Source organism: Danio rerio, chromosome 16 (assembly GCF_049306965.1).
Source record: "Danio rerio strain Tuebingen ecotype United States chromosome 16, GRCz12tu, whole genome shotgun sequence".
Classification (NCBI taxonomy): Eukaryota; Metazoa; Chordata; class Actinopteri; order Cypriniformes; family Danionidae; genus Danio; species Danio rerio.
This window is the reverse complement of record NC_133191.1, coordinates 17,510,358-17,527,190: the sequence shown is the minus strand read 5'-3', so window position 1 is coordinate 17,527,190 and position 16,833 is coordinate 17,510,358. Positions and strand designations below refer to the sequence as shown.

Sequence of the window (16,833 nt, the reverse complement as noted above, 5' to 3'; positions counted from 1 at the left end):
TACAACTCACCCCAGAACATACTGTATCCGTTTCTTCATTTATTGATTCAGGATCCTCTGGCAACTTCAAGAATGCTTATACAGATTACAACTCACACGCCAAACTCATACACAAGAAATCCAGGTTGAAACTATCCAGGGAAAATCACTTGGGCAGGTTAAATACTGTTTTCATTTCTACACATGAAAAATGTATTGCATGTTGAAGCATAACATTTCTGGTTCAGAAGCATCAGTTTTCTGATACTGGGCGCATCTACAGTTGAAGTCATCCTTGAAAACCCCTGGCTGGCACAACAATGAATACTTTCAAAAAACTGTCACTCTTGTATTTCTCCCTCTGGAGTTCTGGGTGCTCCAGTTTCCCCATACAGTCCAAAGACATGCGGTATAGGTGAATTGAATAACCTAAATTGTCTGTAGTGTATGTGTGTGAATGAGTGTTTATGGGTGTTTCCCAGTGCTGGGTTGCAGCTTGAATGGTATCTGCTGTGTGGAACATGTGCTGAACAAGTTGGCTGTTCATTCCGCTGTGGTGATCCCTGATAAATAAAGGGAAATAAGCTAAAGGAAAATGAATAAATTAATAAATGAACTTTCAAAAATCAGGCCAATGAAGTACAGAGTGACTCAAGGATAAGTTTTAGGTGCTTTGCTCATCACAATATGTGTGGTGCCTCTGGGAATATTTTTAGAAGGCACAAGACTAGCTTTTATGGCTATGCAGTAGATAATCACTTATCACATGTTTCAACACAACCCAATGTGAATCTGAACTGTCTAAGCCAGTGGTTCTCAAACTGTGGTACGTGTACCACTAATGGTAAGCAGGCTTCCTTCTAGTGGTACGAGAAGGAATCGCTGAATAATTACAGTAAAAAAAAGAACACACTTTTAACCCTTAGAAACGTACAATAATACCGTTGTGATCAGTAAATTGATTTGAACAGGCTGTGCCCTTGGCAAAGGTAACTTGCAATTCTCTGATGGTACTGTTAATGCTGAAAGTAGTAAGAAATTATGAAGCACAATATGGTGCCTTCTTTCCCAGGGATGCACTTGCATATTTCTATAAGACAATGAAAAACCCCATTCTGCACACATTATATAGTTTTGCAGAGGAAGAGGATACGGGTACTTTACTGGCCTGCATCCTGTCCAGACCTGTCTATAGAGAACAAATGGCTCGTTTTGAAGTGCAAAATGTGACAAGGAAGACCCCGTATTGTTGCACACCATAAGACATTTGCAGGAAGAATGGGAAAAAAAATAATCATAATAAAAATTCATCACTTTGTGTTTTCAATCCCTAAACATCTTTTAAGTGTTGTGAAAAGTTATGGCAACATTACAAAGTGGTAAACGCAATACTGTTCCAACTTTTTTTAAATGTGTTGCAATAACCAAAGTATGAATATATGTTTAATTAAAACAAAACAAAATAAAAATAGAAATCACGAGGAACACATTAATAATAATGTTTTTTTGTATTGTCTGCAATGAAAAGTGAAAGTAAATATAGAAAGTAAATATAGAAATCTCTACTTTTTTTTTCTCTACGTTTTATTTGCATTTTTCACATTATGGGCTCTATTTTGACGGTCCATGCGCTAAACGTAAAGCGCAGGGCGCAAACGCTTTCAGGGTGTGTCAGAATCCATATTAGCTAATTTAAGGACGGCAAAATCCGCTTTGCACCGTGGCTCATGGTCTAAAAGGGTTAAGTTTATTTTCTTAATGAGTTATAGGTGTGTTTTGAGAATAAACCAATCAGAGTCTCATCTCCCATTCGCTTTAAGAGTCAGCTGTGTCGCGGCATAATCGCATTTGCTATTTACAGGACGCAAAGTAAGTGTAAGTGGAAAAACTGAGCATTTCACAAGCAAACAGTTAACAGTTAACAGTTTTTTAACAGAAAACAGTTAGACAGAGCATCTACTGCTCAAGAATGAGAGATAATCGATCTACTTTTACTTTCGCTCTTCTGGATAGGGAAACCTTTACTCACAGACATAAATTAGCCTATAAATCATTAATTTTGTTTGTTAAATATTTGTTTTAAAACTATTTCTAAATTCAGTTGTAATGTCTAAACGAATAAATGAGCAATAATAACGAAGTGTGTTCAAAAACCTGAGTTATATCCTAAAACACATGCTGTGCCCCATATGGTCTAAAACCTGCAGGTGGGCAAATCTAAGCTTGTTTTTAATAAAACAAATATAAATATGGATTTAATAAATAATACTGTTAATAATAATAACATTATACAAAAGCAAATTGTTATGAATGAACTGAAAAAGCCTCCAGAGAAGAAGAAGACATAAAAGCAGGGGTTTTTCATATTTATGTAGGCTAGAAAATAATATGTTTTGTAATATTTTAATCCTTTATATTTATATCTTATACATATTCTTATTATATCCTATATATATCCTTAATATTAAAATTTTTTCATATAAAGATATTTGCGTATTGCTCTACATCTTGTGTGTAGGATATTAAGCAGTGTGTAAGCGAGGCGCAACTCTGCGCTGGAGTTTAGACCGGGTTTGTTTTGGTCTAATGAAAATCTATTATAGTTTCTCAAAATAGCAATACGCCAGCAGTGCGCCTCAGAACGCCTTCCTTTTCAGACCAGAACGCCTATGGGTGCACATATGAGCGCAAATGCATTTGCTATTTAAACAACATGGTGCAAAACAGCAAAACAACACTTGCATCAAGCTGAAACAAGCAAATAACATTTGCGCCCTGCCTTGCGCCGGGTGTATGATAGGGCCCTGTGTCTTTAATTGCCTCACAGAAATGGATCCCTTTAGCAATTAAAGATCTTTTTGGCGATATGCTTTATTACATTTTTATTTTTAACTATATATTTTTATTACAATAATTTTTCAACTATTTCTTTACTTAAGTATGATTTGAATAAAAAAAATTAAATCGCTGTTTGCATATAAACTTTTAAGGTAAATTCCGACATTGATCAAAATGTGTCACTTATAATTGTTATTATTATTTTATTCATATAAAGACTTTTATTGACTTATATTGACTTGTGGCACATGTTGTATCCATAAATATAAGCATTTTGGGAAGGCTGTGAAAATTGTTTAAGTTTTATCATAGCTCTGCCCTAGCATATGACATAATTATTGCATTATCTGTCTGTAACATGTTGTCATTTTGCATGCAGATAGCTTTCATTGTACTGAGCTCTCGTTCAAAGTTTTTGAGGCTGTACTGAACAGTTCAGTGGATTAGTTCCCATTCTCCCGCGAGTCACAGGCCCCTGACCTTTAGATATTCATTTATTCAAAACCCAGTGTGCAGTGCATTTTAAATCTGTGCAGTTGAACAATACCACCCTCTCTCTCTAGGGGGAAAAATTTTTCATATAGAAATCTGATGAAGCTAAATAAGAAGAAACTAAATACATTTTTTTTTTTCAGTTCTTAAGGAATTAGCTAAGGATTTAAACCAAAACATCTACAAACACTCTTTGAGCTGAGATTAAAAGATGAGCTAAGTGGTTGGAAAAAGGCTTTGATTATTCATTATGACAGAGTACTGTGCTCACATTGTGACATGGGAGTACTAGTTCTAAGTTGGTTTTATTCCTGTAAGTTTACACTGTAAAGTGCAGTAAAAAGAAGATGTATAATGATTAGTCAGTACCTCGGCTGGTGATGCTTTCCTGGTTGGCCTCACTTAGGTGGGCTACACTCCCCTGATTGGATCCAATGCTTGTGCTTTCCCCATCCATTGAACTCCAGGCCAGCAGTGTCGCCTCAGAAATTGCAAACTGTTGAAGCACACCTGACAGGATAAAAAAAATTAAGATTTTTTAGATTATAATTGTTGCTCAATAGTATTTAAAAAAAAAAAATTGTGTAGCATTTTAAGATTTATAAGAAATGTAAGTATAAGGTCCAGGTCTTGAATTGTGGTCTCAAGACACGTGCTTTAAACATATGTTAGTTGTAGGTGGTAAGGTACTGCATTAACTGATCACATTTTGTTATCAGATGAAATGCAGGTTAATACCAGGTGGAAACATGGCCCAAAAGAGTGAAGGGCTGAGCCAGTTATGAATTCATGATGTGTATTAAAACATGTTTGCATTTTGTAGATGCTAGTGATGCTACTGCTATTCAACTACTGAATGCAGCAGTACTGTATATTGGCCTCATTATAGCAGATGTTTGTGACGTATTAGTTTAACCCTAAACCCATAAAATTACTTGTAACTTTAATTTTACTGACACAGATAAAAAATATACACTAAAGTTTATAATTTTCTTGTGAGGATTCTTTTCAAAAAGCAATCCATTCTGACTGAATTTAATGACAGATAATTACATAATTAGGTGATTAATTAAGGGTTATTTGGACATTAATAATGGACTCTTGTTAACAAGCAGACTCCCTAAAACACATGCTATATCCTAAAACACATGCTGAGCAGTGGTTTTTCATATTTATGTAGGCTAGAAAATAATATGTTTTGTAATATTTTAATCCTTTATATTTATATTTTATATCTATTCTTATTATATCCTATATATATCCTTAATATTTACATTTTTTCGTATGTAAAGATATTTGCCTATTGCTGTCTTGTGCGTATTAAGCAGTGCATGAGCGAGGCGCAACTCTGCACTGGAGTTTAGACCGGGTTAGTTTTGATTTAATGAAAAATCTATTATAGTTTCTCAAAATAGCAACGCGCCAGCAGTCCACCTCAGAACGCCTTCCTTTTTAGACCAGAACGCCTATGGGCGCACAAATGAGCGCTAATGCATTTGCTATTTAAACAGCGTAGCGCAACGCCTCAAAACGACTCTTGCGCCAAGCTTAAACTACCAAAGACTATTGCGCCACGTCTTGCGCCACGTCTTGCGCCACGTCTTGCGCCACGTCTTGCGCCACACTGCGCCGCGTGTATGATAGGGCCCTTAGGCCTTGTCTATATGGGCATTGGAGTTTAAGGGCCTTCTCACACTATGCTATCCAAACCGTGTCCAGGCCCATTTCCTGGATCATTTGAGAAGTGAGTGCACTGAATCGGGCTCAGGCACGGTACACTTGGATGGACCTGGCCTGGTTGGAAGAGCTGGGCCTGAGCGCGGTTCACTTGGGCTTTGGCGCGGTACGCTTGTAGTGTGAGTGCAAAACGCGCCAAAGCCCGAAGCTGAAAGCAAGACGTGACTTTAAGGGACTGTTTCATATGGATCTATTAATCATTCTTACTGTTCAGTGAACGCAAACTGCCGTAGTTTATTAAAGACGCAAACCCCTCACTGCACGACAGCTGCGCACCTTCAGCAAACCTCCTCATTCCTGCAGCAAGAGGGCTTTATGATTGTTTCTGAGCGCCAAAAGTGGTGGATCTGTTCGGCAAAATATCTGACTGTGTGTCACCACATCCCTAATGACTGTTTGGCGAAATATTTGACTGCATGTCACTGCATATCGAACGACTGAAACAATATAGCTAGAGAAATCTCCACTGTGCTGCTGAGTAAGAGCGCTTCTCACTGAACAGCGCAGGATCGATGCCGTAAGTGTGCCCAGGCCCAATTGTGGTGTGAGTGCGGGCCGTCGGGGGGGGACGGGAGGGGGGACAAGCATGCTTTGGCCCGGTTCGAGGCAACTGTACCTAGTGTTAGTGAGTCCTTAGCCATTTTGGTCACTGAAACCGAAACTTTTAGAAAACTTCTGTCAGGATGAAGAAGTAGTGAGGTGTATTGTATATACAAAATTTACGTTGTTTACAAGACCTGCATCTGTGCAATGTTATATTTAATTCTTTATCAGTATCAGCTGCCAGTATCAGCACTAGTCCATCCTTTTCCCCTATGCCTTTGCTGGTAGCAAATGCCAAGCAGAGGACTAAACTCATTATAGTTTGACAAATAGTGTGCCAGTTGTACAACATAACATACTTTTGATACTTTTTAGGTATGTAACGTATAATTTGATGCTGTTGCCCGACTGACGTCGGAATCAGCATATCAGCAAGTATCAATGCCTTTTTAAAACCTGATGATTTGTTGTTTGGGATGTATTGCATCCATCTTTACTGTCTGTCAGTTCAGTGTTTTTGAGTTCAGGTAAGTGCTCTATACTCTTGTAGGCAGTGATTTTTAACCTCTTTTTGAATGGACCAAGTTTAAAACATGTTTTTTTACACTGTTGTATGGTATGTTGTATGCGTGTTGGTATCTTTCTGTGGCTGTGTTGGATTAGTGGCTTATCACCTTATCAAGTGAATATTTTAAGTGAATATTAAAAAAAATCCCAAAATAAAACCACAATACCAGCAGGACTGAGGTTCCCACATGGTGAATTACAAGTAAACTTGGCACGCACACACCACCGCGCACTCAGATCACACTTTAATGCACTCAGTGTTTCTACAGCACACAATTAAGAAGAACCAAAACAAAACAAACAATTTAAAGAAAATATTAACAAAACAAATTATAGCTGCAAGCAGCAATTAAGGGGCCAAGCAGTCCAGAGCCAGAATGATCAAAGCATTCGAGAGGCCAGAAGCAACAAAGTTAGTGAGTAGCATTCGACCAAGTGAAGCAGTATTTTAATAAATATGAAGTATGTTTCACTTAAAATATCAGAAAATCATGAAAACAATTAGCATTGATGATTTCCTGGTTTATAACTTTTGACCAATAGGCGGCAGATTTATAGTTTGGTGGAAATATATTTAGTATTGCAAAGAGACAACCTCAAATGCAGTTTGTCATTATACTAGCAGATTTGTTGGTGCTGTTAACAAAAACAATTTTGTCTATGGACATAAATTTCACATGATTTGGTCATCATGGTCTGAAAATTAGTACAATTTTGTGATATTTCGGGAAACGGTGTAGAAGGAAAATGTTTTTGAACAAAATCTAAATGGCATAACTGCTATCAATGTTCTGTGCGTAACTCAAATTGAAATCAATTGTACCACAATAAACATATGCAGTCTAAAGTTATTAGCATATTTATGAATCATTAGTAATAGTTACTTAAGGGTTTATACCGAGTGACGCTGTTACCAAATGTATTATGGTTATTTTAAGGTGCCAATGACACACCTAAAGTTCGACTTCGATATGTTTAAAGATTGCTGAATTACAGCCTCAGATGATCTTTGACATTGTACCAGAACATTTTTCAGTAAATGAAAACCTAGCGTCTATCAACATGAATTCCATAAATTCATGGTGGTGCAGGTTAGAATGTTGACCTGCAGTGGTCTCCCAGTTCTTCTTACCACTTTATTAATTGACCCCAATTGGTAAGAAGGCAATACTTCAGGCTGCAATCTACTTCCCACCTCAATCATAAGACCTTCAAATACCTAGCAGACTCAGCCAACATAGGTTCAGATGGGCCAGGAGGTAGGCCCTGACAAAGCTGGACCTTTAGCAAAGATTGATGAACATGTTTAATTTTACTCCATCTTTCACAGGTGTTTTCAGGACTTGATTAGGCAATGTTTTATGTAAAAAGCATCTGTGGAAGACAGAGTGGCCAGTCAACCTGGAATGTTGCCGAGAGTGCAAAAGATCATGTAAGGTTCTATTAAAGAGCCCATATTATTTGTTTTTGAAAATGCCCTTCCATGTAGTGTGTAACACAGCTCTAAGTGAAGTGAAATATCCAGCTAAGGCTTAAATCTGTAAGTGTACAGTGTTTAAAACTATTGATTTATCTATAAAAGAGTCATAGTGAACATACTGTAGTGCTTTAAACGAGTCGTCTTAATAAAGAGCCATAAGGTGTTTCACGATGACATGACTACAAAACACAAGTAGTTGCGCGCGCAAACTCGGGAGATTTGAAACCTGCGGCCCCGCCCACTAACACAGAAAAAAAGCCACACACACACAAAGACACAGGTCGAATGTCACACTGTGCAGATGGATATTATTGAGTCTCTATCCAAAGATGAACCCTTAGCATTATAGCCCTGCCCTGAGCAGTCTGAGTGCTTCTGGAAACTACATGCTAACAAAGAAGACTTCATCGGCCGTTTGTTAAAGAAAGGATCAGTAAAGTCTGTCAGAACATGGATCAGTGCATCAGTTTCTTCCTCCATTTCACAAGTGTAAGTATGTGCGATTAAAATTGTTGCCTCGTATACTCTAGCTTGCAAATTATGTATTTATTTGTGTTTTGTTATTTGTAATTGCGTCTACTGTATCAGGTTAACTCGCTATATTCTCATATCGCGTGTAAAGCCACATTAAAAAGGTGACGCGTGCACCTTTGCTTATGGACAGTCAGCTGTTCCTACATGCATGCAACCATCACACTTCAAAATAGTTCAGCTCTGGTTCGAGGTGAGCTGTCTAATTTGCACCCAGCAAGCTGAACTGGCGCTCTAGACGAATGTGCGTTCTATATGTTTTTGAAAGTTTTGGTGTTGTGTCCTCTGAGGAGGGTAATGTGTTTACCACGCTTTACACTATGAAGCGTATATGCACTGTAACTACTTTTATATTGTTGATTAGCCGCTGGGCATTTCAATCTGTCTCGCACTGAAGGCTGTCAGTGTCGACCAATCACAGCAGGCTGTCATCGGTCCAATCAGCGCAGATTAGCTGTTAAAGGGTCACGAAACACCGAAACACATTTTTTTGAGCTGTTGACAGTCGTATATGTGTCCCACACTGCTAAAAACACTATTAGGACACCTATATTTCACTAAAAAGTGTAAATTGGTTGTTTTTGCGTTATTTCAAGCAAATTCGTACTTCCTGTTTGAAACGAATTTTTGAAGCTGCGTCACGGTCATGACATAATAGCGTTGTATTCCAGCGTGCAGACTGGGCGTCAGTGCTAGAGTGAGTCTTATTACGTCTTACAGTGTGTTGCATTAATGCATGAGTAAGGCTTGGTTCAAACCAATCAGCGTGCTCTATTGTGCAACTTCATTAATATTCATTACTTTCACAGTGTAGACGGCAAAGACGCCACGTTGTGTTGGCAAAACAAGCGTGAAGTGTTGCTTTTATAGTTTGCTGCAGTTAAGTTTTGTTTTCATTTTCTCTCTGTGAGAGCGCAGACTCACGCGTGGATTAACAAGTGTACGTGTTGCGTGACAACAATAACTTACGTGTCTAAGGAGGATTATTGTTTACCTGAGAGCTGTTCTCATCTGCAAATGCTGAGATCCAGATTCGCTTGTAGTCTCCTCTAAATAAAGACGCGGCTCTTGTTGCTGGTGATTGTCCTGTCTCTACAGATTTGGTAAGTGAGCGACTCTTTGTTTATTCAGTTCGTATTTTATTCGTATCAAACAAACTATTGCACCGAGTGCAATTGTTAGCACTAACAGTTACAACCAAACTATAACCTCATGTTGGATTTTGTGACCGGAATAACACACGCGGCTTTCTGACGCTACCTGCCGTGTGTATCTAAGTTTCTGGGAAATGCTGAGTTTTTTTTCTCTCATTCGCCGTGCGGTATCAAACATTGCATGAAAAATACACGCTTAGAGCAGCACCTCGAATCAAATATCACGTTTGTCGGAAAGAGCCAAACTGCAGTTAAAGTCCACCATTTAATAATTTGGCAAATAATTCGACTACAGATGTCCATGTAAACACAGTCACATTGTCTGCTGTGGGTGTGGGTTTTGACTCTGAAATTCAGCGCGCCCAAATAGACACTCCCATACCAAGCCGCTTTTCTTCCTCCGACACTCCCCCCTAAACAGAGCTGGACACGCCCACTTTTCTGACTTTTTCCAAAGTAGAGGTGTGAAAACACACTGCTGAAACGAGGGGGTTTCATGGCCCTTTAAGGAGGGGTTTGGGAACAAATGAATCACTGAATGATTCATATGGGAGTCGCTGGGAAAATTAGGTAAAAGTAAATGCAGATTATAAGATCATGAAAGGTTTTTTTGACCTTGCATGCATATTAGACTGTTGTTGGAGACCCTTACAATCAAAATATGACCCTATTTCATGTATAATAGGGGCTCTTTAAAATGCTCGCACTTACTGTTTCTAGCCAGGTGGTAGAGGTCTGCAGGTCAGATTTCTGCGGCGCGGGAGCGGTCGAAAGCTGGTTTAATTTTGGATGGGAGCGGGCCGTCTAGCAACATCGCTCCCGAGTCCAGAGCGAGCGAGCACGTGTATGTATGTGTGTGAACGAGACAGCGTGATGCTGCTTGGCTTGTTTGTTGCTGTGTGTGTGTGTGTGTGTGTGTGTGTGTGTGTGTGTGTGTGTGTGTGTGTGTGTGTGTGTGTTTACACAGCTTGTTAAAGGCAGTCTGGACTCTGTAAAGCTGGGTGGTTTCAGTTTTGTTCTCCCCACGCTCTTTAGCGGGATGGGGTGCCCTAGTGCCACAGTGAGATCCTCTGCCTAAAGAACTAGACCTTTCTTGGATGCTGCTTTTGTACCTAATCATTCAAATGCACAATCACTTTACAAAATTTGTCTATTACTTTGTCTATTACTATTACTATCACCTATTAACATTACCTTTTTCAAATCACATCCTTATTTAACCAATTTACCTGATTACTAGTCATACAAATGGCTCCTGACCAGAAAAGTCCTGAACTTTTTCTGCAGGTCTAAATGACAGGAAAAGTTGACCAGACAAAACATGAAATATTTTCTGTTTATACTGTCTGCAATGTAAATCCAGTCAAAGTAAATTTAAAAATCACTACATTCTTTTTTTATTATTTCTGTTTTCCATACTGTCCCAAGCATAGAGCATTAAGCTTCACTATGGCCACTTTCTGGCATATATCTACTGGTTTACATAAGGGTAAAGTGAATGACAACAGGTTCTTCTGTGCAGTAGATTGTGTGGTATTCTTTTTCTCTCTTTCATTCTCTTTCTTATAATTTGTTTCTCACCTGCAGCAAAGCGAGCTTCCTTCTCTCCATCACTAAGGTCACTGTATGCATCATTTTCCAGCTTGCGTTCCTGTTGTAGGTGCAGACTCGAGGTGCGTCCCGCTCCTCTGCCCCCCACACCCACTGTCTGCATGCCCCAGCTCTGCCACTCAATCATGTGTGCCACTCGCCCCTGAGCCATTGCTGTCGGTTTTGTCACCTTGTCCTTCATAGAGCGACTCACTCCTGAAGAGAAAGGACAGATAGGATAATTCGGTAAGAAGTCAGCAAGATGATTTGTTTATAATAGGAAGATGGGGGGGATGAGAAGAGAGAACATCGAGTGAAGTACCTTTACAGTATAAACGCACACCTGCTCAAAGGTGGATGTGATATGGCAAACAAAGCAAACAGAATTATTAAAAATGTAAATAATTAAAATTCACAATTAAGAGCTTTTAAAGGGATTACTGAAATTCTATTTAACTTAATATATATATTAACCCTTGTGTGTTTAAATTTGCTCCCTTTCCTTATGTTAGGGGCTGTTGTGCCAACAAATTATCAGTTTCATGCATAAATTCACTAACTATGTTTACTATGCTCTACTATGTTTTTATAGATTTAAAGAAGGCATTTGATACAATAAATCATAATATATTGGTAAATAAATTAGAAAGGTATGGTATTAGAGGAGTAGCCTTGGACTGGATAAGCAATTATTTAAAAAAATAGGCAACAGTTTGTAGAAATTGGCAACCATAAATCATCATATCTAAATGTAGTGAAATGAAGTGTGGCATACCACAAGGATCAGTTTTAGGTCCAATATTGTTTATAATTTACATTAATGATATGTGTAAGATATCAGAGTTGTTTAAGTTTATTTTATATGCAGATGATACAGGCATTTTTTGTTCTGGGCATAATTTACAAAAACTTATGGAGTTGATTAAAACAGAAATTAATAAATTGAAATTGTGGTTTGACATAAACAAGTTGTCATTAAATATAAGTAACACGAAGGTTATGTTATTTGGGAAATAAAAAAAATTGTTAATGAGGTTATAAAAAGAGTATATGGAATGAAATTTCTTGGTGTTATACTGGATCATAAAATTAGTTGGAAACCGCAAATAAATAATGTGATATCAAAATTAGCAAAAACTATAGCAATAGTGTATAAAGTAAGATTTGTCCTTGACAATAAATCATTGCATATTATACAATGTATGTATATATATATATATATATATATATATATATATATATATATATATATATATATATATATATATATATATATATATATATATATATATATATATATATATATATATATATATATATATATATATATATATATATATTACTATTGACTGATAAAACATGTGGGGTATTTAGAGCATACAAATGCTTTATTTTTAAAATTAAAGATACTTAAGTTTAATGATTTGAAGTTAAAGTTTAAAGTTAAAACAGCACAATTTATGTTTAAAGCTAGGAAGAAACTACTTTCAAAATGCCTAAATGTTTTTTTTTTTTTTTTTGAAGAAAGACAAGGGGGATATAATCTAAGAGAAGAACTAAATTTTAGAAGCTTGAAAACAAGGACAACTTTAAAAAGTTGTTGCATGTCTGTATGTGGTGTAAAACTAAATCTAAGTCTAAATCAGACTCTTAAACAATGTCAAGATATTAATCAGTTTAAAAAAGTTGTATAAATATATATTATTAAAGCAATTTAATGAAGAAGGTGATTGAAAAAGGATAAAAAGAGAAAGCTATGATGAAATTTAATTTCAACAAAAATTATATAATATTTTGCAGTACTTTTTTTTCTCTCTCTGGGTCTATGTTACAAAATATAAATATACAAATGAAATCAAACATATAATTTTGTCAAAGATAAAATATATGTCATGTAAAAAGAAGAGATAAGTTAAAAAAGAAATAAGTTTAAGTAATAGACGAATTATGTATGTGGTGATGGGATGGGAAAATAATAATCTTGTGCTTTATCCCACTTGATTTTCAATCATGTTGAAATGTATTATTTGTTAATGATATTTTATGTATGATATTTTGTTTGAAAATAAATAAATCAAATCAAATCAAAGCTACTGTATGTTCTGAGAGCTAAGCTCACACACACACACACACACACACACACACACACACAAAMACACACACACACACACACACACACACACACACACACACACACACACACACACACACACACACACACACACACACACACACACACACTATAACTATACAAAAGGCAGAAACTAAGCTTTTACCTCTTTCCAACAGTGAAAACCACAAACAATCAAGACTACATAATAATATGATGCCGACAATTTGCAAATAAAAATGTAAATGAAATGGAAATCAATGGGTCAAAAACAGCCACTAACATAACAATAGGGTAGTAAATTTTGAGATTTAGAAAAATATCAAAGCATTTCCCCAAAATATATGTCATAATAAGTTTTGTCACCAAAAATAATTCAATTTAACAAAAAACAGATAAAGTTGTGGCCAAATTAAAACTCTAAATTACCTTAAATAATGTAGAAAATATCCTCAGCAGCACACAAGGATTTTGATTGTATTAATTCCTGCTTTATTTTCACGTCTAATATTACTTTTTTAAAAATGGTTTAAAATATATAACTAATTTATTGTTTTTAATTGTTTTATGTAAAATGTTAAAAAAACATATTCAACAGAAGTTCTCAGTGTTTCTGATGGTGATAAACATGAGTAGAATTTAAGGAAAGGAAATGACTCCCTCAATGTGACTTCAAAAATGAGATGTAGATGGTCATGGTATGGAAAAGACAATGGAAAGGAAAGGGGATTTTGGATTAATGAAATTATATCTCGCCACACTCATGTAAATCTGCTAATATTAATAGACTGCACTCTTTCTTGCATTAAATTTAGCTTATTAAAGCTACAATTGACTAAACTCAGTCTTTGTATAACCTTTATTGAGAGGGAAAATAATCTATATTCTTTGTTACTTGAATAGACTCGGAACAGTGCATTACAGTACATACAACATACAGTACAGTACATGCAAAACCTATTCAGAGATTTTTCAAGGTTTCCTTAGGTAATAACTAATGAAATAATGAACATGAATTATTAAAGTTTACGAAATGCATAGTTCAAAGAAGGCTACACACTGAACTTTATTTCACTTCACATAACAATAATACAAAAACACAAATACAATAGCCAATAGCAAACTGACTCAATCTCCACACTACTATACTAGCACTTTAGATACATACACCTAACTCTCCCGTCAACCACCGCATAAAAGCTAAAAAATAGAAATCCACATGACAATGTACTGGGGGACCATATTGCTTAATTTTTTATGGGATCTATTCTTATTTGGATATTGGAATTCACCAATGGCACAAGCCATTGGACCGTGTTGTAAATGGAAACGGGTGGTGAAAAAGGGAAACCCACAAGGGGTCCATGTTGGCTCCATTGTGTTCATCGCAGTCTGGAGTCAACATGGGGTCAGTTTACCATTTCACAGAACAGACACACACCTGACACACCTGTCAGAGAGGACTTAGCCAGAGCACCGATTCCATAGGCATTGGAGTTCCGTTTCTTCAGCCGAGGAAGGATTGAGGTGGTGTCCTCCATGGACAACTGAAATGAAGGAAGGCATTCAAGAGAGAAAAAATGGGAGAGAAAATAGGAAAGATGAGGAAAAAGATGGTTTTGGTAGAGCAGGAGGTGCCCCGGAGCAGAAATGAAAAGCAAATTTTGAGCGTGGCATTTTAAGGACAGAAAAGAGGTGATGAGAGAGGTTAGATATAAAGTTAGCACAGTTGTTGCTGGAGATTGTGAAGCTACATTTCCCAGCAGCCTGTTTTATTTTTATTTTTGTTTAACTCTGTGAGTTAGCATGATGGGAAGTGTAGTCTTTTTTTTGTCATTTACACCCGTGAGAAAGTCTAAATACTACAGCACACAAGTCACTGCCAAACCGCAAATAAAACAAAAGAATGGGGTGTGAATTATTTGATTTCTACTGTGGTTCAGAAGAAAAATGATAAAATGAAAGCGATGGAGGAATGAGATTCACAACACTTACATTGATTCCATCCCATGAAAAGTCTGTTCGGCCATGCTGAGAGAGAGAGGAAGGAGGGATGGAGACAGAACGGGATGGGAAAAGGCAGAGTTGTAGAAAGAGAAGAAAAGAGCAAGAGACAACCACAGAGAAAGGAAGAGAGAAAGGGGAATTTTGACAGAACAAGGCATTAAAAAAACACATGAAGTTGACGGAGAAATAGAGAAAAAAAAGAAGAAAAAAAAACAGAAGAAATCAAATTGTGATATGACTATTATTGGCTAGGTTATCAGACATGTGGAATAAAGTAACACACTGGTATAATAGTTATACTAGTCACAGTTTTCCACAAGTTAAAACTGTATGAACTAGAAAGCTTTCAAGTTACAGAAGAGATCCATAAACCATTTAAACAAATGGCTTCCACACCAGTTTCTTGTTTACATTTGTAAAAGAAAACCTATGTTCTATGTGACTGTTAAGCTATTCTGAGTCGTCTCAGCAAATTTCTATGGAGTTATGGGATGCTCAATAATTCATTAATTTCATTGTTTTATTATCTGCCATTTAGAAATTTCATGTCTGATTGCTTAGAAAAGTAATAGCACATCTCTTCTCAACAAATCACAGGATTTGTTATACCATTCATGCATGTTGTATAAACAGGAAGAGTTACATGCCATCACAGCATTCATGTCCTGGAGACACCGTATGAGTGGCTGTTTTCATTTCAAATATAACAGATTCTCTATGACTGTTGGTAAATACCTGCAAAATACAGTCTATGGATGAAATTATGTTTTACAATTAATCTTGATTTTTTTTGTTTATGTATTTATTTTAATTTAATTGCACAGGTAACTTCATTTTAATTGGATGGCACAAAAATTATGTTAGCTTTAACCTTTTTTTAGGATTTTATCTAGATCAACATAATCTTTATCATTACTAATATACAGTTAATTTTTTAAAAGAAGAAATTGTGTAATGCACCCTATGATGAAAATTATGTATTTTTACAAATATAGCATGCAATATGTTGAGTTCTGATATTTCTAAGCAACTTTGATTGGCTATTGTGCCAGATTTGACGGGTCATTGGGCTAGTTATATAGCCAGGTATGATATGTACCTGAGCGAATGTTATATTACACTGTCTACAACATTATACTTACTAGCATTATTATTACTAGCATACTTTTTAGCAGTGTCAGTAATTATTAGTATTATTAGTGTCAGTAATAAAGTGATACACCATCTAAGAAGGTCCAAAGGTAGAAATCATTATTAGCAAACTGTGTTTACTAGATTTTTTTCCACAGGACCATATTGCAGTATCTTGGGGTGTTTTGTGCTGTTTATGATGTGTTATGATGTTTGTTCACTGAATGGGACTAAACATAAAACAAAATCTAAAAGAACACTTAATCAGTTCATGATCTCAAGAAAATATGCAAAATGCAATCATTTCTATCATGTTGAAATATCAAAATGTTTTAAATAATGTTTTTTTATTGGTTACATACAGTATGTGGAAATTTATCCGATATGAACCAGATCTGTAGCCTCATGCCTGCAGTGCAAGCAGGTAGATCGGATTTTCATCTTTCAATGAAATTCACGCATCATTAAAAACCGTAGCGTATTACGTCAAGTCAGTCCCAATATTTAAATCTCATACACGAGTACTAAATTTTATATTTTTTAGCTTTTTAAAACTGGCATACGTCACATGCTTAAATTATACCATGGACATTACATTAAGAAGCCTAATGGTTTAAAAAGGCCTAGATTTAAAGAAGATGGCCACATGAGAACCTTTCTGTCATAAACGATAG

General features: G+C 36.2%; 1 protein-coding gene across 4 annotated transcripts in view; it reads right to left on the bottom strand.

The window, feature by feature from the left end:
• The window catches only part of fam131bb (family with sequence similarity 131 member Bb), a 79,703-nt gene that overhangs the window by 21,860 nt on the left and 41,010 nt on the right, over nucleotides 1-16,833 (bottom strand). Inside the window, exons 3-6 of one of the 4 annotated variants that reach the window (XM_009292208.5) lie at nucleotides 15,017-15,052; nucleotides 14,463-14,568; nucleotides 10,903-11,127; nucleotides 3,679-3,819 (exon numbers count right to left, since the gene is read on the bottom strand). In XM_009292208.5, coding sequence (XP_009290483.1) covers nucleotides 3,679-3,819; nucleotides 10,903-11,127; nucleotides 14,463-14,568; nucleotides 15,017-15,052 — 508 coding nt within the window. The remainder of the gene's footprint in view (nucleotides 1-3,678; nucleotides 3,820-10,902; nucleotides 11,128-14,462; nucleotides 14,569-15,016; nucleotides 15,053-16,833) is intronic. The other 3 variants (XM_009292209.5, XM_001919486.8, XM_021466887.3) reach the window with 3 other exon arrangements.